This window comes from Gigantopelta aegis, chromosome 13, assembly GCF_016097555.1.
Source record: "Gigantopelta aegis isolate Gae_Host chromosome 13, Gae_host_genome, whole genome shotgun sequence".
NCBI lineage: Eukaryota > Metazoa > Mollusca > Gastropoda > Neomphalida > Peltospiridae > Gigantopelta > Gigantopelta aegis.
Window position 1 is genome coordinate 20,982,284 of NC_054711.1, and position 22,614 is coordinate 21,004,897.

At 39.3% G+C, this 22,614-nt stretch overlaps 1 protein-coding gene across 1 annotated transcript in view; it reads left to right on the forward strand.

Annotated features, from left to right (window-relative positions):
• The window catches only part of LOC121387205 (zinc metalloproteinase nas-13-like), a 22,737-nt gene extending 350 nt beyond the window's left edge, over positions 1-22,387 (forward strand). Inside the window, exons 2-9 of the mRNA XM_041518231.1 lie at positions 8,314-8,380; positions 9,843-10,046; positions 13,887-14,013; positions 15,419-15,643; positions 17,819-17,953; positions 19,319-19,444; positions 21,040-21,198; positions 22,014-22,387. Coding sequence (XP_041374165.1) covers positions 8,314-8,380; positions 9,843-10,046; positions 13,887-14,013; positions 15,419-15,643; positions 17,819-17,953; positions 19,319-19,444; positions 21,040-21,198; positions 22,014-22,162 — 1,192 coding nt within the window. The 3' untranslated portion in view covers positions 22,163-22,387. The remainder of the gene's footprint in view (positions 1-8,313; positions 8,381-9,842; positions 10,047-13,886; positions 14,014-15,418; positions 15,644-17,818; positions 17,954-19,318; positions 19,445-21,039; positions 21,199-22,013) is intronic.
• Positions 22,388-22,614: the final 227 nt, after the last annotated feature.

Consider the following 22,614-nt stretch of genomic DNA (forward strand, 5'->3'; position numbering starts at 1 on the left):
TTTTATAGTTTAACGACACCACTGGAACACATTGATTTATTATTAGATATTATATCAAATATTTGGTAATTTTGACAGTTTAGACTTAGAGAGGAATTCCTCTTCTTGTTTCCATTAGTAGCAAGGAATATGCACCACCCCACAGACAGGATAGCAAGGCCTATAATATACAAGTCGTGGTGCACAGGCTGAAACGAGAAATAGCCCAATGGTCCACCGACGGGGATCGATCCTAGACGGACCGCGCACCTGACGAGCGCTTTACCACTGTACTACGTCCTACCCCCCCCCCCCCCCCCCCCCAAATAAAAGAACTCTTGTCATTATAAACCACATTTAACCCACTTCTAGCGTGGTAATGTTTTTATGTAATACAAATATGTAAGGTGGGATTAAATGTTTGTGGGAGAGAGAGAGAGAGAGAGAGAGAGAGAGAGAGAGAGAGAGAGAGAGAGAGAGAGGGGAGAGAGAGGGAGAGGTTATTTCTCGTTCCAGCCAGTGCACCACGACTAGTATATCAAAAGCCGTGGTATGTGCTATCCTGTCTGTGGCATGGTGCATATAAAACATCCCTTGCTGCTAATCAAAGAGAGTAGCCCATGAAGTGTCGACAGCGGGTTACCTTTCTCAATATCTGTATGGTCCTTAACTATATGTCCGACGCCATATAACCGTAAATAAAATGTGTTGAGTGCGTCGTTAAATAAAACATTTCCTTCTCTCACTTGTACGGGTACTCGTGGAGATAGGTTTCAGCCCGTAAAAAGTAACATTAGTTTGATTATCTACAATCCTGGATAACGGTATGATTGAGTGATATTTAAAAGGGGAAATACCGCCTAATAACAAACTAGAGCTTGTCTCTATAACCGTTACTTCTCAGAAGTACGTGCGTTTCTAGAATTAAAACTAAAATGTTTCGTGGTATTAAAACAACAAAAAACAACAACAAAAAATCCCACCAAAAATACACACCAAAAAACCCCGGGACGACCAGAAACATTTCGGATGTACGGAAATAGATATAACAAATAATAAAATGGAAGTAAGTTAATTTAAAGGAACAGACCCTAGTTTTTAAACACTCGGGCATATCACTGAAATCAAACATTACTTATATTTTATTGTTTAGATTATTAATTTCCGTACAACTGAAGTGTTTCTGTTCATCCTGGTGTTTCTAATACCACAAAATGCATTTTTCATAGTTTTAAAAACGCACGTGCGTCAGAGAAGTAACGGTTATGTAGCCGCGTTTTGGTCTATTTTTAAGGGTATTTCAACGTCACAGACTCTTGTTTCACTCTGTTGTATCCAACTTTGTTACATGTTTGTAAATTAACCAAACTTAGTGTCCATTTGTACAGGTTAAAATTAGGGTCTAGGTGAAAAATATGCCGTAGTGATTTAAATATAGGGTTTGTCCCTTTAAATGATCAAACACAGAGCTCTATGAGAGTTGAAAAATACGTTGCAGTATTTACAAACTAGGGCACTGGCGTCATAAGACAATACTCTCTAAAACTGGCAGTCATGCGGCCATCCCGACATTGTATTTTTCACAGAATATATTGTGACAAACATTGCATAGAGCAAATAATAAAGGCGTGTGACACCGACTCGCACTACGCTTTAGCAGACATATATATACATGCACCAGGTCATTTGAAAAGCGCAGTTTCGCCCACGAAACCAGTTTTCCATAAGATTGTCATGCCTCTGGTGCAACAAGTATTTTTTTTCTCACAGGACATGTTTTATGTATGTTTCTATTCATAATTCACGCAGCTGCGGCTATTATTATTATTATTTTTTTTGTTTGTTTTGTTACAAGAGCTAGAAACACTGTGAAGATTCTGTTACCGACTAAAAAGCTATGCCATCTAAAACAATAAGAAAATATGAATGTGTAATGGGTTCTCCTCGGTGGCGTCGTGGTTAGGCCATCGGTCTACAGGCTGGTAGGTACTGGGTTCGGATCCCAGTCGAGGCATGAGATTTTTAATCCAGATACCGACTCCAGACCCTGAGTGAGTGCTCCGCAAGGCTCAATGGGTAGGTGTAAACCACTTGCACCGACCAGTGATCCATAACTGGTTCAACAAAGGCCATGGTTTATGCTATCCTGCCTGTGGAAAGCGCAAATGAAAGATCCCTTTCTGCTAATCGGAAAGAGTAGCCCATGAAGTGGCGACAGCGGGTTTTCTCTCAAAATCTCCGTGGTCCTTAACCATATGTCTGACGCCATATAACCGTAAATAAAATGTGTTGAGTGCGTCGTTAAATAAAACATTTCTTTCTTCTTTTTTTTTATTTCCCAATTTATTTACACAGCTTTAAGGCGGAGAGTAGCTCGCCCAGTGGTAAAGTACTCGCCTGATAAGCGGTCGCTTTAGCATCGATTTCCGGCGGTGAAGCCCAGTGGCTAATTCTCACTCTAGCTAGTGCACCAAGGTTGGTATATCAAAGGCCGTGGTATGTGCTATCCCGTACTACTAACTGAAAAATGTAGCCAGTTTCCTTTATAGGACTATATGTACAAAATTACCGAACGTCTAACATCCAATAGCTGATGATTAATAAATCAATGTGCTCTAGTGGTGTCGTTGAACAGAACTAAACTTTAAATTTATACAGTATTGAGAACAAATTACACAATGACAGTAAATTACTAACGAACTCGATATGGCGAGATTTAACTCACTTAGTTAAGGGGCCGTCCATAGTTTTCAACATTTTCACACGTGTACAAAGAGTACGCTTTTGAAAAAAACCCTCCCCCCAAAAAAAATAAAAGTGTACATCCCCAAAATAAAAAATGTTGATCGACATTTTTCACTTTCAAAAGTGTACGCTGGCCCGTAAACCATCTAGTTGTGTCGCTAAAGAAAACAAACTTTAACTTTGATAATTAATTCGTCGGGGCCCCATGGCAAGTGTCGACCGTCCTAGGACCATGCGGTCGGTCTAGGATCGATTCTCGTCGGTGGATCGATTGTGCTGTTTCGTGTTACAACCTGTGCCCAATGCTGAAGGCGCGTGTGCAGGGCGATGATTTCGAGGGATGAAACCCTTCCCTCCTCAAGCAAATTTTCTTTCTTTCTCAATACATTTTTTCCGAGGAAGATATCTCGACATCCCCCCCCCCCCCCCCCCCATAAACTTCACTCACCATAGTGTAGACTACACTAATTTTTTGGATGGAATGAGAAATAGCCAGAGTTAAGTGCTTCGTCTGTGCTATAATATAAGTTACAACATTTTATATTACACTAGATGGGATGTGGTAGCCTTACAATTCACTAAACAATATGACCGGCGTGTAAATGGCGGCCTCCATTACAGTTATATTTTTGGAAGTCATATTTGAACTCGATATTTAGCACGATGTGTATATGGTAGTCGTCTGGGCTTGAGTGCGAAAAGACTCTTACGAATTGCGGCATCTGGTAAACGTGTACTAAGAAGGGCTATCGGCAGTGCAGATCAAAACAGGAGAAACGATCAGAACGATCGGAAAGTGTTAAAAAGACCTTACGTATTATATTACAGATTTCTGTAATAATACCTCTGCCGAGTAAGGCACTCTATCCCAATGCCTAAAAACGCAACTGGTCAGAACAGTATGAAAAATATATTAGTCCTTATAAAGTTATAATAGTTTGTAAACTACGGTAAACATATATTAGTCCTTATAAAGTAATAATAGTTTGTAAACTACGGTAAAAATATATTAGTCCTTATAAAGTTATAATAGTTTGTAAACTACGGTAAACATATATTAGTCCTTATAAAGTTATAATAGTTTGTAAACTACGGTAAACATATATTAGTCCTTATAAAGTTATAATAGTTTGTAAACTACGGTAAACATATATTAGTCCTTATAAAGTTATAATAGTTTGTAAACTACGGTAAACATATATTAGTCCTTATAAAGTTATAATAGTTTGTAAACTACGGTAAAAATTTCTCGGGGCGGGTCATAACCTAGTAGTAAAAAGCACGCCTAATGCGCGGTCGGTGTAGGATCGATCCCCATCGGTGGGCACACTGAGCTATTTCTCGTTCCGCTGGCTTGATGCGCAGTCGGTTTGGGATCGATCCCCGTCGGTGGGCACATTGAGCTATTTCTCGTTCCAGCCAGTACACCACTACTGGTATATCAAAGGCTGTGGTATGTGCTATCATGTCTGTGGGATGGTGCATATAAAAGATCCCTTGTTTGATTACCATATGTTTGACATCAAATAGCTGATGAGTAATATATTAATGTGCTCTAGTAGTGTCGTTCAGGAAAACAAACTTTAACTTTAAAATTTAGTCATGAATAAATCCAGTCTACTGTGGATGTGAAAACTAAAGAATGAATGAATGAATGTTTAACGACATCCCAGCACGAAAAATACATCGGCTATTGGGTGTCAAACTATGGTATGAAAACTAAAGAATGAATGAATTAATGTTTGACGACACCCCAGCACGAAAAATACATCGGCTATTGGGTGTCAAACTATGGTATGAAAACTAAATAATGAATGAATGAATGAATGTTTAACGACACTCCAGCACGAAAAAATACATCGGCTATTGGGTGTCAAATTATGGTATGAAAAGTAAAGAAACTGCTAAGTATTACATACAAGTTACAGGTAAAAGTATACCAAGTAAAATCCCATAAGCCACAATCAATGTTAACATATGTGGTTAAATACACTATGAAATATATCAACCAAACTATGAATTGGATGTTTTTACGACAGCCATAGTTTCGCATAAAATTATAGTTCTTAGTTTTTCAGGTTAAAATACAGGTTGTAATATACCAAGTAAAATCCCATAAGCGACCATGTTAACGCAAGTGTTTATAAAGACTATATGCCATACATGCATATCAATATGAACTACGACCCATAAATATCATTAGTACAACCCCTACCTCAAAGTATTAACTGAAGAAATGGTACCTTCCATGGCTCATTTTTTTTTCATATATAACTAGATGTTTTTACAAGACCCCTAGTTTCGCACAAAATTTGAGTACTTTTTTTTACAGGTACCCCAATACAAGGCTATTTGACACAGTGGTACTTGATAAAATAAAATTGCATACATTTTTTTGCCCAGACACAAACACAGTCACATTTATCATTAATTGCAGTACGTGCGGTATTAACTAATCAAATGTCGATACACCTCGAACTTTGACCCAGCCGGATGTTATTTGGTTTAGTACTACCTTCATGTTTCAAGCACAAGGCTACTTGATACAGTTTATACCGGCCTCGGTGGCGTCAGGTCTACAGGCTGGTAGGTACTGGGTTCGGATCCCAGTCGAGGCATGGGATTTTTAATCGAGATACCGACTCCAAACCCTGAGTGAGTGCTCCGCAAGGCTCAATGGGTAGGTGTAAACCACTTGCACCGACCAGTGATCCATAACTGGTTCAACAAAGGCCATGGTTTGTGCTATCCTGCCTGTGGGAAGCGCAAATAAAAGATCCCTTGCTGCCTGTCGTAAAAAAGAGTAGCCTATGTGGCGACAGCGGGTTTCCTCTAAAAACAGTGTCAGAATGACCATATGTTTGACGTCCAATAGCCGATGATAAGATTAAAAATCAATGTGCTCTAGCGGCGTCGTTAAATAAAAAACAAACTTTGATACAGTTTACTGTATAAAATAAAATTGCATATAAATTTATTGGCGTTATAAAATTTGTTTTATTACAACAAAAACTGTATGATACATCACTGGAGGACTGATGGTGTTAAATGCGGGAACACAGGGGTGGCGTGGGCAGGTGGTGGAGACCCTTTGGGAAAGAAAGAAAGACATGTTTTATTTAACGACGCACTCAACACCTTTTATTTACGGTTATATGGCGTCAGACATATGGTTAAGGACCACACAGATTTTGAGAGGAAACCCGCTGTCGCCACTCTTCCGATTAGCAGCAAGGGATCTTTTATTTGCGCCTCCCACAGGCAGGATAGTACAAACCATGACCTTTGTTGAACCAGTTATGGATCACTGGTCGGTGCAAGTGGTTTACACCTACCCAATGAGCCTTTCGGAGCACTCACTCAAGGTTTGGAGTCGGTATTTGGATTAAAACTCCCATGCCTCGACTGGGATCCGAACCCAGTACCTACCAGCCTGTAGGCCGATGGCCTTAACCACGACGCCACCGAGGCCGGTAGACCGTTTGGGAGACCGGCGGAACGCAGCGCTGTGGTAAAGCGCTTGCTTGATGCGCCGTCGGTCTAGTATCGATCCCCGTCGGTGGGCTTATTGGGCTTTTTCTGTTCCAGCCAGGGCACCACGAATGGTATACAAAACGCCGTCGTGGTATGTGCTATTCTGTCTGGTGTATATAAATAAATCCCATGCTAGTAATGGAAACGTGGCGAGTTTCCTCTTTAAGACTATAGTATGTCAGAACCAAATGTTCCTAATAGCCGTTCTGTCCCGGACTAGGGCATTGGCTATCCAGAGTCCGGGCCCGGGATAGACATGCCCGAAACCTTAGTGGTATAGGGGCATGTTAAAAGGGTACTGTCTCTCTCTAATAGCCGATGATTGATAGATCAATATGCTCTAGTGTGTCGTTAAACAAAACAAACTGTAACACCGCTCTCAGATGTTTGTTTTACTTCGGACTTTGACACTGCTAATCCCAATAGTAATAAAAAATAAAATTTTCAAATAAAGCTGGTATAGCCAGTATATATGACCCCATTCAGGAAGTAACCATACAAAAGTGTCGCCCAACTTCTTTAAGATATTTAAAGTCTGTTTGTTTTGTTTTACAACACCACTCCAATACATCGACTTATTAATTATTGGCTATCAAACATTTTGGAATTCTGATATTACAGTCTTAGAGAGGAAACGAAAGAAATGTTTTAGTTAACGACGCACTCAACACATTTTATTTACGGTTATATGGCGTCGGACATATGGTTAAGGACCACACATATATATATAGACAGGAAACCGCTGTCGCCACTATTCTTTTCAATTAGCAGCAAGGGATCTGTTATATGCACCATTCCAACGACAGGATAACACATACCATGACCTTTGTTAAACCAACTGTTGAGCACTGGCTGGAGCGAGAAATAGCCCAGTGGGCACACCGACGGGGAGGTTGGTTTTTGCACCGTCCCACAGACAGGGTAGTATATACCACGGCCTTTGATATACCATTCACGGTTCACTGGCTGGGATGAGAAATAGCCCAATGGGCCCATCGACGGGTATAGATCCCAGACCGACAGCGCATCGAGCGAGCGCTATACCACGGGTCTACGTCCCGCCTCTGCTCTGATGACCACGAGTCAGAATTACCAAATGTTTGACATCCAATAGCCGATGATTGATCAATCAATGTGCTCTAGTGGTGTATTTAAACAAAACAAACTTTAACAAAGTTTAACTTTTCTTTTTTGTTCTACATCCGTACAATCATTTAATGTGTGCAGAAACATAATATATCATGTTTTAACACGATGCCACTGTATCAAATTACACATGTTTTTCATCATTTAATATTCTTAATATGAGATTTTAAAGGCATACAGTCACAGACAACTGACGTATACAAAATGTTTGACATCAAATAACAGATGATTAATAAATCAATGTGCTGTAGTGGAATGAATGAATGAATGAATGAATGAATGAATGTTTAACGACACCCCAGCACGAAAAATACATCGGCTATTGGGTGTCAAACTATGGTAAATGGAAAAAAATTTGAAGATCAACATCAATATAAAAATCCAACAGTTAAATAAATAAAAACACAGTGTTAAGAACTGTGTAAAAATACAAATATCACAGATAGATACTGACTTTTACTCAAAATTTCAATGTTGTGCTATATTGGCCATTCTCAAAGAGAATGTTACACCCCTGCACCACGGTGAGGTTACAGCACGCGCAGGGGTTCTCAAAGAGAATGCTACACCCCTGCACCACGGTGAGGTTACAGCACGCGCAGGGGTTCTCAAAGAGAATGTTACACCCCTGCACCACGGTGAGGTTACAGCACGCGCAGGGGTTCTCAAAGAGAATGTTACACCCCTGCACCACGGATAGGTTACATCACGCGCAGGAGTTCTCAAAGATAATGCTACACCCCTGCACCACGGTGAGGTTACAGCACGCGCAGGGGTTCTCAAAGAGAATGTTACACTCCTGCACCACGGTGAGGTTACAGCACGCGCAGGAGTGTTCTTTAATGGTGTCGTTAAACAAAACAAAAGTTTACTTTTTTTTTCTTCATAGTTGATGTGTTCTATTTGCAGGTGTTCCTCTAGGGTTGGGATGACGGGAGGGACCCAGCCAGTCACACTCGCCTGGGGCTGCCGAGTGGTGAGTGAAAATACTAGTCTCAGACTAGCAGCTGCCACGACGAAGTTGGCCCAACTCGATGGTTGCGTTGTAATTTCCCCAACTCCCGACCTACGTTGGGTGCGCTCAGATTAACAGCTATAAAAGTCGTAGGGGTTGTACACGAAGGAAATCGAGTTGTGAAAATGCTAGGTTCAGACTAGCAACTGCCACGACGAAGTTGGCCCAACTCGATGGTTCCGTTGTAATTTCTACATCTCCCGACCTACGTTGAGTGCGCTCAGATTAACAACTAATCGGTCGTAGGTGTTGTACACGGAGAAAATCGAGTTGTAAGAAAGAAAGAAAGAAAGAAATGTTTTAATTAACGACGGTTATATGGCGTCAGACATATGATTAAGGACCAAACAGATTTTGAGAGGAAACCCGCTGTCACCACTACATGGCCTACTCTTCCGATTAGCAGCAAGGGATCTTTTATTTGCGCTTCTCACAGGCAGGATAGGACAAACCATGGCCTTTGTTGAACCAGTTATGGATCACTGGTCGGTGCAAGTGGTTTACACCTACCCATTGAGCCTTGCGGAGCACTCACTCAGGGTTTGGAGTCGGTATCTGGATTAAAAATCCCATGCCTCGACTGGGATCCGAACCCAGTACCTACCAGCCAGTAGACCTTATATTATTAAAATAAAACCCTCCCTCCGCCAAGTTTCGTAATGCATACCATGATACTCCCCACTCCCTCCCTACTAAAGCGTAACGTAATTGTTGGACTGCCCCTGTTCGTTCTGTTTGGCTGGAGAAGAAGATTAATGATAGTGTCCTGATTCTATTTTGGTCTGTAGTGTCACGTCGTCTGTTTTAGGATAGGTATGTCCTGTGTGAAAGTCAGTGCACTTAAATACCTGGCGTGTTGTCATTTAGGTCGAATTTTGTATAGGGGATCGGAGGGGGAGGGGAGAGGGGTGGCAGAGGGAATAATATGTTTGTATTTGGATGTTCTCTCATTAACTATTTCTAACGTATTTACTTATTTATTTGTGTATTGATTGATTGATGTACATTTGTTTGTTTTTGTTTGTTTGTTTGTTTATTTATTTGTTTATTTATTTGCTTATTTATTTATTTATTTGTTTTTTTGCTTGCTTGTTTGTTTGTTTGGTTGTAGTTATTTATTTATTCATTCATCCATTCATCCATTCATTCATTCATTCATGTATGTATGTATGTATGTATGTATGTATGTATGTATGTATGTATGTATGTATGTATGTATGTATGTATGTATGTATGTATGTATGTATGTATGTATGTATGTATTTATTTATAAGTTTGTTTTTCTTTGTGTTTGTTTGTTTATCTATTAATACATTTGTTTGTTTATTTGTTTATTTATTTTATAATCTAAATTGGCATTACCAAAGCGGATCGAACAAATAATGTCTCAGAACGAAACTTTTTTCTTGTTATTTGTTTTCAGAAAAGCGTCATCATCCACGAAATTGGTCACGCGGTTGGCTTCCATCACGAACAGACCCGACCGGATCGGGACGAGTTCGTACGAATAGTCCGACAGAACATTCCTTCGCACCTGTACTACAACTTCCAGAAATACACGCGTAACGTTATCAACACGTATGACGTAGCCTACGACTATACGAGTATTATGCATTATGGGCAGCGGGTGAGATATAGAGAATAATACATGAGTGGCCGTTAGATACCATTTATATCACAACGAGTTGTTTTAAAATGTATCTAAGGAGCGAAAGCGAATTTGATACTTTTTTAAACAACGAGTTGTGAGATAAATGGTATCTAACGGGCACGAATATATTATTCTACTTCTTATATAATCCTCAAAACCCAGGTTTTAAGCACATTTTAACATCTTTTTGGACTAAAAGTTATTTACTTCCGTTGCATTTGTAGCTAACTTACGCATCACAAACCCATGATTGTCAAGTTAACTATGCGTTACAATGTCATAGATTTCCATTATGTAGTTTTTATTGGATATATGGCAGTGGTGACCTGGTCATCACCTAGGCAGCCAGTCGTATGTCTTGAAATTGTTAACACACGTACGTGTGTAAACAACCATGCGTTATCCAAAATAACGCATGGTGTTCTCACCAACGGGTGTATAAGAACTATTATATTGTATATGTGCGTTCAGCCATGTATAGGTTATAGATAGAAACGTAAGATATTTCAAATGCAATCTAATTAAAATTAGCTCCACTATTACATGTGGATCTAACACCAGCCAGTTGGAGCTCATGTCCACCAATCAAAACCTTACTTGCAGAATCCTGCCAGTGATTTAAAACTAACAACACTGCGTAGTCCCCAATGTCCAGGTAACATTTCGTCTGTAAATAATAATTTAAATATTGACCAATTACACTTCGCCTTTTATAACGTTATTTGGGAGCATACAAATTCTAAAAATATCGGGCGAGTCTATTTTAGTGGCCGCAGTACAGCGAACCATACCAATACGTACAGGGTGGGTTATCAGTCTTCAATTTTACATTAAAAATTATTTATTTATTTATAAAAAACCCCCAACTAAATCAGTCTTCAGTTTTACATTACAAATTATTTATTTTATCAAATAAAACATGTTTTAAGGCATTCGTAATTCACACGAAACATGTCGTATACCCTCAGGATAATTCAGAATGTTTTCAAATTATTTTTAAATCACTGGCAGGATTCAAAATAAGAAACTTCCGCTAACTTTACTTGAACATAATTTGATGAAAACAAACCGGGGGAATAATTGTTATATATGCGTTTAAAGAGTGTTCCATGATGCATCGTTTGGTGTAAAAATCATGGCCATAGCTTAACAGAAACTGGGAGAAATCTTGACCAAGTGTGGTAGGGGTAAAAAAAAAAAACATCCACTTAATAACGGGTATGACCACCTCTTGAATTGACCACTGCAGTGCATCGCAGGCGCATAGAATTGACTAAAGTGTTGATTTCTGCTTGTGGAATATTGTTCCATTCCTGAATGAGCGCTTGACAAAGTTCGTTGACGTTAGCGGGTGGGTTGGGACGACGCCTCAATCGTCTGTCCAGACTATCCCAGACATGCTCGATGGGGTTGAGATCAGGACTTTTAGCGGGCCAGTCATCAATGAAATCAATGTTATTTGTCCTAAGAAAATTTACAGTGTCTCTAGCTGTATGAGAGGTGGCATTATCATGCTGAAAAATCGAGATGTTGGCGTTGTTATGGAACAGAGGAATGACGTGATGAGCGAGAATGTCATCGCGGTAACGTTGAGCACTTAAATTGCCATCAATGCCGACTAGTGGTGAACGATAACCATGGGCAGTGGATGCCCAGACCATGACAGAACCCCCACCCCCGAAACGATCTCGTTCAAGAACACAACAGTCAGCATAGCGTTCATTTCTCCTACGGTAGACGCGCACCCTGCCATCGCCACGTTGTAAAGAAAATCTGGATTCATCCGAAAAAAGAACGGTATTCCAGCGTCGCCGTATTCAACAAGTGTGTACACGTGCCCAATTAAGACGATTTAGACGATGACGTTGCGTTAAAACGCATCCGACGTAAGGACGTCGTGCATGTAAACCGTTCTCCCGCAGACGATTATGAACAGTTTGCCCACTGATTCGGTTATTATGAAGCCCAGGTGTTTTAGCAGCAGTAGCAGTGGCAGTTTGGAATCGATTGCGCAAATGCGTGTTCATGATATAGCGGTCTTGACCACGCGTTGTAACACGCGGACGTCCACAACGTGGTAAGTCGTTGGTGCGAAATCTTACGCGAAGATTTCGTATCGCTCGACTAGAACTCCCAACATGCCTTGCAACGTCTTCTGTCGACATGCCAGCATCAAGCATGCCAATCGCCCGTTCGCGTAAATTATTGGGTATTCTAAAAATGCTACAATATAAAAAAAGTATTTTTTTTTACAAAATTTGAACAATGTCAGTAAGACAAGTAAAACAAATTGACCGAATACTACACGGGACATGTCGAACTATGCATGCACGTGCAAATTGAATTTCACGTTGTCGACGATTAACAGTGCAAAAATAATCGATAAATTTCATGAATCCTGATAATACAGCTCAAGGCTAATACTACCTATATAATTTCATTACACAATGAATTCTTTAACACAACAAATACTATATGTACAAATCGGAAGCTTCTTTTTTTGTTCAGTATATATATATATATATATATATATATAAAATGAAATAATCATAACCATTGAAAAGATCGTACCCATAAATGGTTTATACTTAAAGTGTAAACCGAAAATGATAGCGTAATTTCATTATGACAGCAGGTTTCCTTGTTTTTATGAAATATAAAAAGCATTTCTTGCGTTATTTTGCCGTTTACGTGACGTCACCCAATGTTAATATCAGCTCAAACAATAGAAGTCACGTGGTCATGCAAGACCGATTTATTCCGCATGGTCTTGCACGGCTAGGGATGGGAGAAATATATATATAGAACCTCTTACCAAACAATCAGATGACGCCGGTTACACTCGAGAATAATATACGTTAACAAGTTGCATTAAATTGTGGTATGCATGTAAACTGGCTTGGTCACAGATCGTCCAGTGATCCATAACTGGTTCAACAAAGGCCATGATTTGTGTTATTCTTGCTGTGGGAAGCGCAAATAAGAGACCCTTGCTGCTAATCGGAAAGAGTAGACCATGTAGTGGCGACAGCGGGTTTCCTCTCAAAATATGTGTGGTCTTTAACCATATGTCTCACGCCATATAACCGTAAGTAAAATGTGTTGAGTGCGTCGTTAAATAAAACATTTCTTTCTTTCTGACTCAAAATCCATAGGAAAATCCACATACCTTTGTCGCATGCATGCGGTAATCATAAGGCATCGACATCATCACTTCGCATTCTTATTAAAGACACAGTGACACACGGTAATTTATAGCAACATTAATACATTAAATAGCAGTAGATCATTCGTAGATGACATCAGCTTGACAAAGATAATAAAGGGCGGTGCATGTGAATGTTTATTAATAAAAGAAACAAGAAACATTTTTTTTCAAGTCAGAGTATCTTTTACACAAAATAATTTTTTTTTAAAGTGTTTTTTTTTTAATAGTTTTTTTTGTTTAACGACACCACTAGAGCACATTGATTTATTAATCATCGGCTATTGGATGTGAAACATTTTGACATATAATCTTAGAAAGGAAACCGGCTACATTTTTCAATTTGTAGCAAGGGTTCTTTTATATGCGCTATCCCATAGACAGGATAGCACATACCATGGCCTTTGATATACCAGTCGTGGTGCACTGGCATGAACATGAAATAGCCCAACGGGCACACTGACGGGGATAGATCCTAGACTGACCGCGCAACAAGCGAGCGCTTTACCACTGGGCTATGTCCTGCCCCGCGAAATTGAAAGAATTTATACGCAAGAACCTTTGAACGTTTAGTATATTTAAATTCAACATCACATATCTCTGTTTTCCAGGCTTTCTCTGCCAATGGTGGGGTGACGATTGTTGCCAAGAACTCGAGGTTTCAGAATCGTATGGGCAAGAGCGCAGGTTTCAGTTTCAAGGATATCAAACTGGCTAACCTCATGTACCAGTGTGCCGGTAAGCTCGAACTTCTGTGTAGCAATACCACAACTATTGTTAAACTACAGATTATTTTTCCCGAATAGCTCTATCGTTTTTGTCGGAATTTGATGAGTTACTCCATCCATGTCCCCCTGGCCCCCTTCCGCCGTATCGTATGCTTATGACACTACTTACTGTCAGTAGGACCATGTCTTGTGGAAACTATTACAACCATTTAGCAAGGATACGTTATAGTCAAACTATTCACTACGCATTTTTACATGAATTTCAACTAGTGTTTAGTACAATGATGCAAATATATAGTGAAATTGTTTCAGCACAGCTAATTCTGCCTGAATAGCTCTATAGTTTTGGCCCGAATTTGAGGATTTGCTCCAGCACTAGGGTGGAGGTTACCCAATCTTCCAGTCTAACAGACCGACAGCACACACCACGGCTTTTGATATATCAGCTGTGGGACACTGGTTGGGACGGGGGAAAAAGACAATCAAATAATGGCTCCATCGAGGGCTTTTGATCCAGTGATTCAATTACCAAATGCTTGTCCTGCAATAGCTAACGACCAATCAATGTGCTCTAGTGTTGTCGTCAAACTTGTATTTTTACATGTAATGTCATGCTTGTCGGAGATGTTGTTATTGCTATTGTTGTCAGAGGCGGATCTAAGGGGGGGGGGGGCAGAGCGATGGTTATAATTTTATTATATATTAATTTTCTTTTTTTTACGATCCCCCTACAAACCTCCCCCAAAGTTCCCTTGGCATTCCATCTCATGTCACCGTCCCCCACGTAAATTGATTTTCTGGATCTGCCACTGGTTGTTTTAAATTAAATTATTTCTCTTTGTAAACCATATCCTGCAAATGTTCATTTACTGGTAATTTGGTATACAAACTTCTTGATCCGCTACACCAAATGTCAAAATAACCATAAATTTTTGTTAGAAAGGACCGGCCTCGGTGGCGTCGTGGTAGGCCATCGGTCTACATGCTGGTAGGTACTGGGTTCGGATCCCAGTCGAGGCATGGAATTTTTAATCCAGATACCGACTCCAAACCCCGAGTGAGTGCTCCGCAAGGCTCAATGGGAAGGAGTAAACCACTTGCACCGACCAGTGATCCATAACTGGTTCAACAAAGGCCATGGTTTGTGCTATCCTGCCTGTGGAAAGCGCAAATAAAAGATCCCTTGCTGCTAATCGGAAGAGTAGCCCATGTAGTGGCGACAGCGGGTTTCCTCTCAAAATCTGTGTGGTCCTTAACCATATGTCTGACACCATATAACCATAAATAAAATGTGTTAAGTGCGTCGTTAAATAAAACATTTCTTTCTTTTTTTTGTTAGAAAGCCGATATCCATAGTTTTTTTTAAATGTCCTGAGGTAGCAATATACAAACATTCCTTTCCTTTCCTACTACAGCTCACTGCGGTAGACGTAGCTGTCCAGGTGAGGGGTTTGTGGGGAAAGACTGCAACTGTTGGTGTCCCGGAAATCCATACCGGAGATGTTCCGGAAATGGTGGCGGGACCGGAAATGGTGGTAGAAATGAAACCGGAACGGGCGGTGGAACAGGAACTGGAACCGGAACTGGCGGCGGAACAGGAACTGGTGGAGGCACTGGAACCGGGACAGGGACAGGGACTAGTATGTCTTGAACTAATGTTTAGATGCTGTATCATAGAGAGTCTTTCTTCTTTTTTCCACCCGTGAGGTGTGATTTAATTACCACTTAGCTCGAGTATCCCCTGTGACCATTCACCCCCCCCCCCCCCCCCCCCCCCCCCCTACAGATGAAACCTACCGACCCCTCTGGCTCATGGGCTAGAATCCTCCCCGTTTATACGTTGTCAATCTCCCTGACAACATATAAACAGGAGAGAGCTAGAGAACACTTGAGGTAATTAACACTTTGCTAATATTTCTCTAGCATACTCTGGAAACGAATTTGAATACGGAGTGATTAAATCATTAAATCTTAGTCAAGATGACTATAAGGTTCTGACTTGCGAAATGCGATTTTAATTGACAAAACCACGCAATTCTTTCGCCAATTCACTTTTTAACAGGGACTTGTCGATATTAGAAATCTAAATGTACGTCAATATATCTTCTGTATTCTGACTTGATATTTAAAAATTTCACATTCATTTCTTATAATTCCAAACACATAACCATGTCATTAATGTAAAGCTCTTTAAAATAAAAAGTGAACTCTATTTTCCAACTATTTACTATTTTATTAACACGAAATTCATACTCAACATTAGCGGAATTCCTATGGTGGTTCGGCTTTTCCCGTCAATAGCCGAATGAGAGAATGACAATGTTACAATCATTAATACAATTCATATTAATTTTTTGCATTAAATGTCAATACCAACTAAAAACATTTTGAATTCACTAGAAACATATAACGTAAGTAATTTTAATAACTTTTAACCTGTAATAAAAATGTCTGAAGCGACCTATTTTGTATGCTATAATTTATATGTGAAGCGGTTGGTGTATGAATATTTAACTACGAACTGTGGATGGGCGCCATTTTTTGATTACTGTCCAGATTTACCAATTACGACGTTGAAATTACAGTTATAAAATTTTGAGTGCGTGATAATTCCATGTGTTGATAGATTTGACATGGAGAAAGTGGTTTCAATGTTTCCGGAAATGGATGAAACAGGTGTGTCGCGACTTTCTGTGTTTACTGGCCTTGTAATTGTGGAAGTGGCAACAGGATGGTTTTGGCATGTGTGACTTCAAGTGGTGCGACACAAGTATTCGTGAGATTTGACAGTGCCATGCTCATGTTTCGTTTTTGGAAAGTGGAACATTCTCTGTTCCTGTGTCCCGACATGTACATGATATGCCTAGTTTCAAAACCCGACTCGTTTAAAGATTGCATCGCAGTGGCGCGCAAACTTAGAAATTATGTGTTGTGTACGTCATACTACAATGCCGTTGAATGCGCGTTACTGCTAATGGTTGGCATGAACTGACTGAATTTTGTTTTTGAAATCGCTTTTGTAAAATACCAAATTCCATTGGAATTATATACTTTTTTTGGATCGGCAAAATAGATTTTTAGCTGTGGGATTTTGAATTCACTATAAACATATAACGTAAGTAATTTCAATAACTTTTAACCTTTAATAAAAATGTCTGAAGCGACCTATTTTGTATGGTATAATTTATATGTGAAGATGTTTAGAAGTTTGACAGCAGACGATTACTTTTGATGTCTAAAAATAGAACCTCAAGGAAATTCCTCGGGGATTCCTTTGTTGACATAATTCATAAAGTAGTTCCGGCTATATAGCCAAAAATAGTGCTAAACTGAGATTCATGGTGCTATGAATGCCAGTTTTTATCATCACGTGATACGAATTTGACCAATCCAAGGGTTTATAATAAAGGTATTTTTAGAGATTGGAATTATATATACATACATAGTTTTACGCTAAACGGCGATCTTCAGGCGAATATAACGCGTAACTAATATATGACGTCACTATATGAACACGTTATGACGCTGTCCGTTTTTGGTCTTGATAATTGTTTTTTCAGAGTGTGTCCACATGTGCTTAAGATTTCATTACTCTTATTCAAAATTCCGGCATTTTTATAGAGTTTATTAACGCTAATTTGTCGTCCATGCACAAATTGCACTGCCCTGAAACCCGCATAGTAGTATGTATGTATATATACTATGCACGATTTTAATTTATTAATATGTTGAGCACTATACGATAATAAGGTGAACCACAAATACTATATATATATATGTGATTTTCATTGTGTTTCCACACTTTGTTTTAACAGGGACGTGTCGAGATCAGAATTCTAATTGTGCTAACTGGGCGCGGATGGGCGAGTGTGATAACAACCCAGCATACATGCTGTCATTCTGTAAGAAGTCTTGTAGAAAATGTGGCGGGGGTGGCGGTAATGGAGGAGGTAAGTGTGTGAGACTATGCATTAGTAGGTGTGCATGTTTGTCAGCCCCCCCCCCTCTCTCTCCCCCCCCCGCCCCCCCCCCCCCTCTCTCCCTCCCAACTCCTCTCCCCTCTCCCACCTCTTCTCCCTCTCTCTCTTCCCCTCTCTCTCCTCTCTCTCTCTCTCTCTCTCTCTCTCTCTCTCTCTCTCTCTCTCTCTCTCTCTCTGTATTGATGTATGAATATCTATATATTGTATGTATGTCGAGGTTGACTGTTACATACACAGATATTAACGCACTGGCCTTTCTGGCCTCACAAATTGTCCCATGCCGTTGCTGGGACTCGAACCTGTGGCACGGAATCGCCCGCAAATTGCGAGGCTAACCACGATGCGCTCTGAGCTATTAAGGCATCCATAAAAAGGATGCTCTTTAACTCAACCACATGCATGGGGTCAACAATCTACGCGGTCGATCCCGCTCATGTATGTCTGTCTGTCTGTCTGTCTGTCTCTCTCTCTCTCTCTCTCTCTCTCTCTCTCACTCCTCTCAAAGTCTCTCTCTCTCTCTCTCTCTCTCTCTCTCTCTCTCTCTCTCTCTCTCTCTCTCTCTCTCTCTCTCTCTCTCTCTTGTGTGTGTGTGTGTGTGTGAGAGAGAGAGATCAATGGAACATAATAAAGATCAAGCGATGGCCAAACCAATCCATATTATACGAAATATGAACTTCAATATTTCGATCATATAATATACATATACATATATTTAGCGATTGCACCCCAGTCTCGAAGTAGAAAAAACCCAGAAAGAGATTTGAAACCTTCATATGACTTTGATGACGAATACAACGACGACCACAAAACAGTTGGTCGCTTAATTAAACAAATTAAAGGGACATTCTTGAGTTTGCTTTAATTTTTAATCGTTATCGACTAACAGAGAATTGTTTACGACTGTAATTACATATTAAATATATTTTTCTGTATAAAATATTAGTGGATGTATATTAAACATGTTTTTGATCGTTCTAATATTTATACTAGGTTAAATATCATTTTATTTCCTTCTTACAAATATTAAGACGACCAGAAATACATTGAATATACAGACATTAATATTCTACACAAGAAAATATATTTAATATGTAAGTTTAATCGTAGAACTATTTTATTAGTCGGAAACATCTTACAATGCAGGAAACTCGGGAATGTCCTTTTAATGTATTCATTGGCCTTATAATAATACATGTAATGTGTAATTGCCATTTTTTTTTTTTTTAAATTGCAGTTCGATAATCTACATCGATAGTCCATTAAAAATATTGGTATGTTAACTTGTTAAACTGATTAACAATATGACCTTTTATCCGTGGCCTTTGACCTCATAAGGTTCAAGGTCTTGCAGAGACTTGAGTATCTACTGTGGATACTGGCGGAGAAGAAACTACTGTGGGAGTGCAGCATATTCGGCATTCATGTCTACAAACTGTCGGAGGTCCTGTAACAAGTGTTCAAGTAAGTCTATTTAAAACTGGGCATGTTCGTCATTCATATCTATTTAAAACGGGGCATATTCGCCGTTCATGTCTATTTAAAACTGAGCATATTTGTCGTTTGTGTCTATTTATAACTGAGCATATTTGTCGTTCATGTCTATTTAAAACTGGGCATATTCGTCTTTCATGTCTATTTAAAACTGGGCATATTCGTCGCTCATGTCTGTTTAAAACTGGACATATTAGTCATTCACGTCTATTTACAGCTGAGCCATCTTCATAAATCAAGGCTAATATTCGTTCCTCGTATTCAGCCTTGATACATGTCGTTAAGAAATCGTGCCACAAAATGCTTAAATTTCATTGGATGCGATGAGATCTGATTGCAACGAATCGCAACGCTCCTTATAGATTCCCTTGTTATTGTAAACAAAGATGGCAGCGTCAGCGTCCGTGGAAACGTGTCGTGTTTGTTACGATATGTTAAAAAAAAGGTTTCGGCGGTTAATTTTTGATATTGCTTTCAAGATTGTCACATGTTACCGATGCTGTGATTGGTCAGCGATGTCATCGTGTAAGGGACATAATCGGTGTTACAAATTTTCTTCCAATAGAGGGCGCTAGTAGTGGTAACCAGTAATTTTGACTACTTGTTTCAAGGCTGAATACGAGGAACGAATATTAGCCTTGATTTATGAAGATGCAGCTGAGCATATTCTTCATTCATATCATTTTAAAACTTGGCATATTCGCATTCATGTATATTTAACACTGAGCATATTTGTCGTTCGTGTCTATTAAAAACTGAGCATATTCATCATTCATAGTACTTTAATATTGAATATATTCGTTATTCATGCTTAAAACTGAGTATATTCGTTATTCGTTTTAAAGTGAGCATATTTGTCGTTCATGTCTATTTAAAACTGAGTATATTTGTCGTTCATGTCTATTTAAAACTGAACATTTTAGTCATTCACGTCTATTTAAAATTGAGCATATTCGTCATTCGTGTCTATTTAAAACTGAGCATATTCGTTAGGCATAGCAATTTAAAACTGCGCATATTCGTCATTCATATCATTTTGAAACTCGGCATATTCGCATTCATGACTATTTAAAACTGAGAATACACGTATTCGTCATTCATAATACTTTAATATTGAATATATTCGTTATTCATGCTTAAAACTGAGTATATTCGTTATTCGTTTAAAACTTAGCATATTTGTCGTTCATGTCTATTTAAAACTGATATTATATGTCAATTATGCCTAAAACTGAGTATATTCTTTATTCGTTTTTATAAAAAAATGAGTATATCGACATTCATGTATATTTAAAACTGAGCATGTTCGTCATTTATGCCTAAAACGGAGTATATTCGTTATTCATATTTATTTAAAACTGAACATATCGACATTCATGTACATTTAAACCTCAGCATACTCAGCAGAGAGAGAGAGAGAGAGAGAGAGAGAGAGAGAGAGAGAGAGAGAGAGAGAGAGAGAGAGAGAGAGAGAGAGAGAGAGAGAGAGAGAGAGTACTAATACGTATCCCACATGAACATACGTTTAGCCTATAACATTAATTACCTAATTTGCCCGTCCACAGCCGCTAATTCTGCGGCATCAGGCAGACAGCCATCATCATCACGGTGTAGCGACAGCAACAGCATGTGCACGTCGTGGGCTAGAAGCGGAGAGTGCACCGCCAACCCAGCCTACATGATGACGTCATGCCGACGCTCGTGCAATGCGTGCAGCGATAGCGGTAAGACCATTGCTTTTACAAAAGAAATTGAGTTATGAAACTCTCAGTGTAATTTAAATCTGATCTTACTGGTCAGTTCTTCTTTAGCTCTTTGTTGATAGATCTGACCAGTGCCAATGTTATCGCGTTTTCACTTGGTCATTAAGAACAGATGTAGATTTGTATTTTATTTTTAAAGTTGCATAATAATTTTGTACTAAAAATGCGGGACGTCTTTCTACTCTACTATGTGTTAATAGATACGGGTCGGGTCGGGGTGGGGTGGAGTGGGGGTGGTTGGGTGGGGGCAGGGGACCCTCTTAAATATATTCAAATGCCTCGTATTTCTGTTATTTAAAAAAACAAAACATTAATTAGATTTCCCTTTTCAGGAGTTTGTTCATGTGTTCCCCATTTTATTCCCACAAGTATTTCCTGGATCCACCCCTGATTAAAACATGCAAGAATGGCAAATATAGCTGCCGTAGTAAGGTAGTTTGACATATACACGGTCAGCGACACCCCCCCCCCCCCCCCCCCCCCCAAAAGAAAAAAAAAAGAAGAAGAAGAAATAGAAAAAGAAAAATCAAATCAAATCACCACCACCACTACCACCACCACCCCCCACCCCCCCCCCAACAAAAAAAAAAGAAAAAGAAAAAGAGTTAAAAAAGCAAAGTAAGAAAAAAGAATCAACAAAAATAACCCCCAAAACCAACCAAAGAACAACACCCTCCCCCTGAAAAACTCAACACAAGCGACAACAACATCAGCATTATTAAAATTTCAATTCTGTTTATGTTTTTCATTATTTTTATGTTTTTATTCTATTACAGCGCCTGTTACGTACAACCAGCAACAGACGTGTATTGACAGCGACACGATGTGTACGACGTGGTCACGACGTGGTGAATGTCGCTCCAATCCCAGCTACATGCTTGTTTACTGCAGACTTTCGTGTGGAGTGTGTAGTGTTAGCAAATAATGTTCAGTGATTAGTTCACATTCTCTCATCCTCAGGTATATAGGACAGAGCTACCCCATGGAAGAAAGTCATGTAAGAAATTTCTATCCTACATGGGATATCATGCGCACTCCTTTGACATGACGTCGTTGGTAATATATGACGTTATATTAGTGTGAGATGGTGACGTGAGGTCATTAGACAGTTTTAAATTAATATTTTGTTATTAAAACCTTCATTATAAAAGCTATCTTGTTGATTTGTAGTGTTAAATAAATTTTATTTAACACATGAAACAGACCCGGCAAATATGATAGTGTAGTTCATTTATGATAAAATAGTGAAATAAAAAAAGTTACTTGTTCAGCCATCTTTGTCTGTTCCTGTAAAATAATGGTTTATTTATCGAACGAATGAGAGAAAAAGACTCCATCATATGCGTTCATGTGGGATAGAAATAATACACCCTCGGT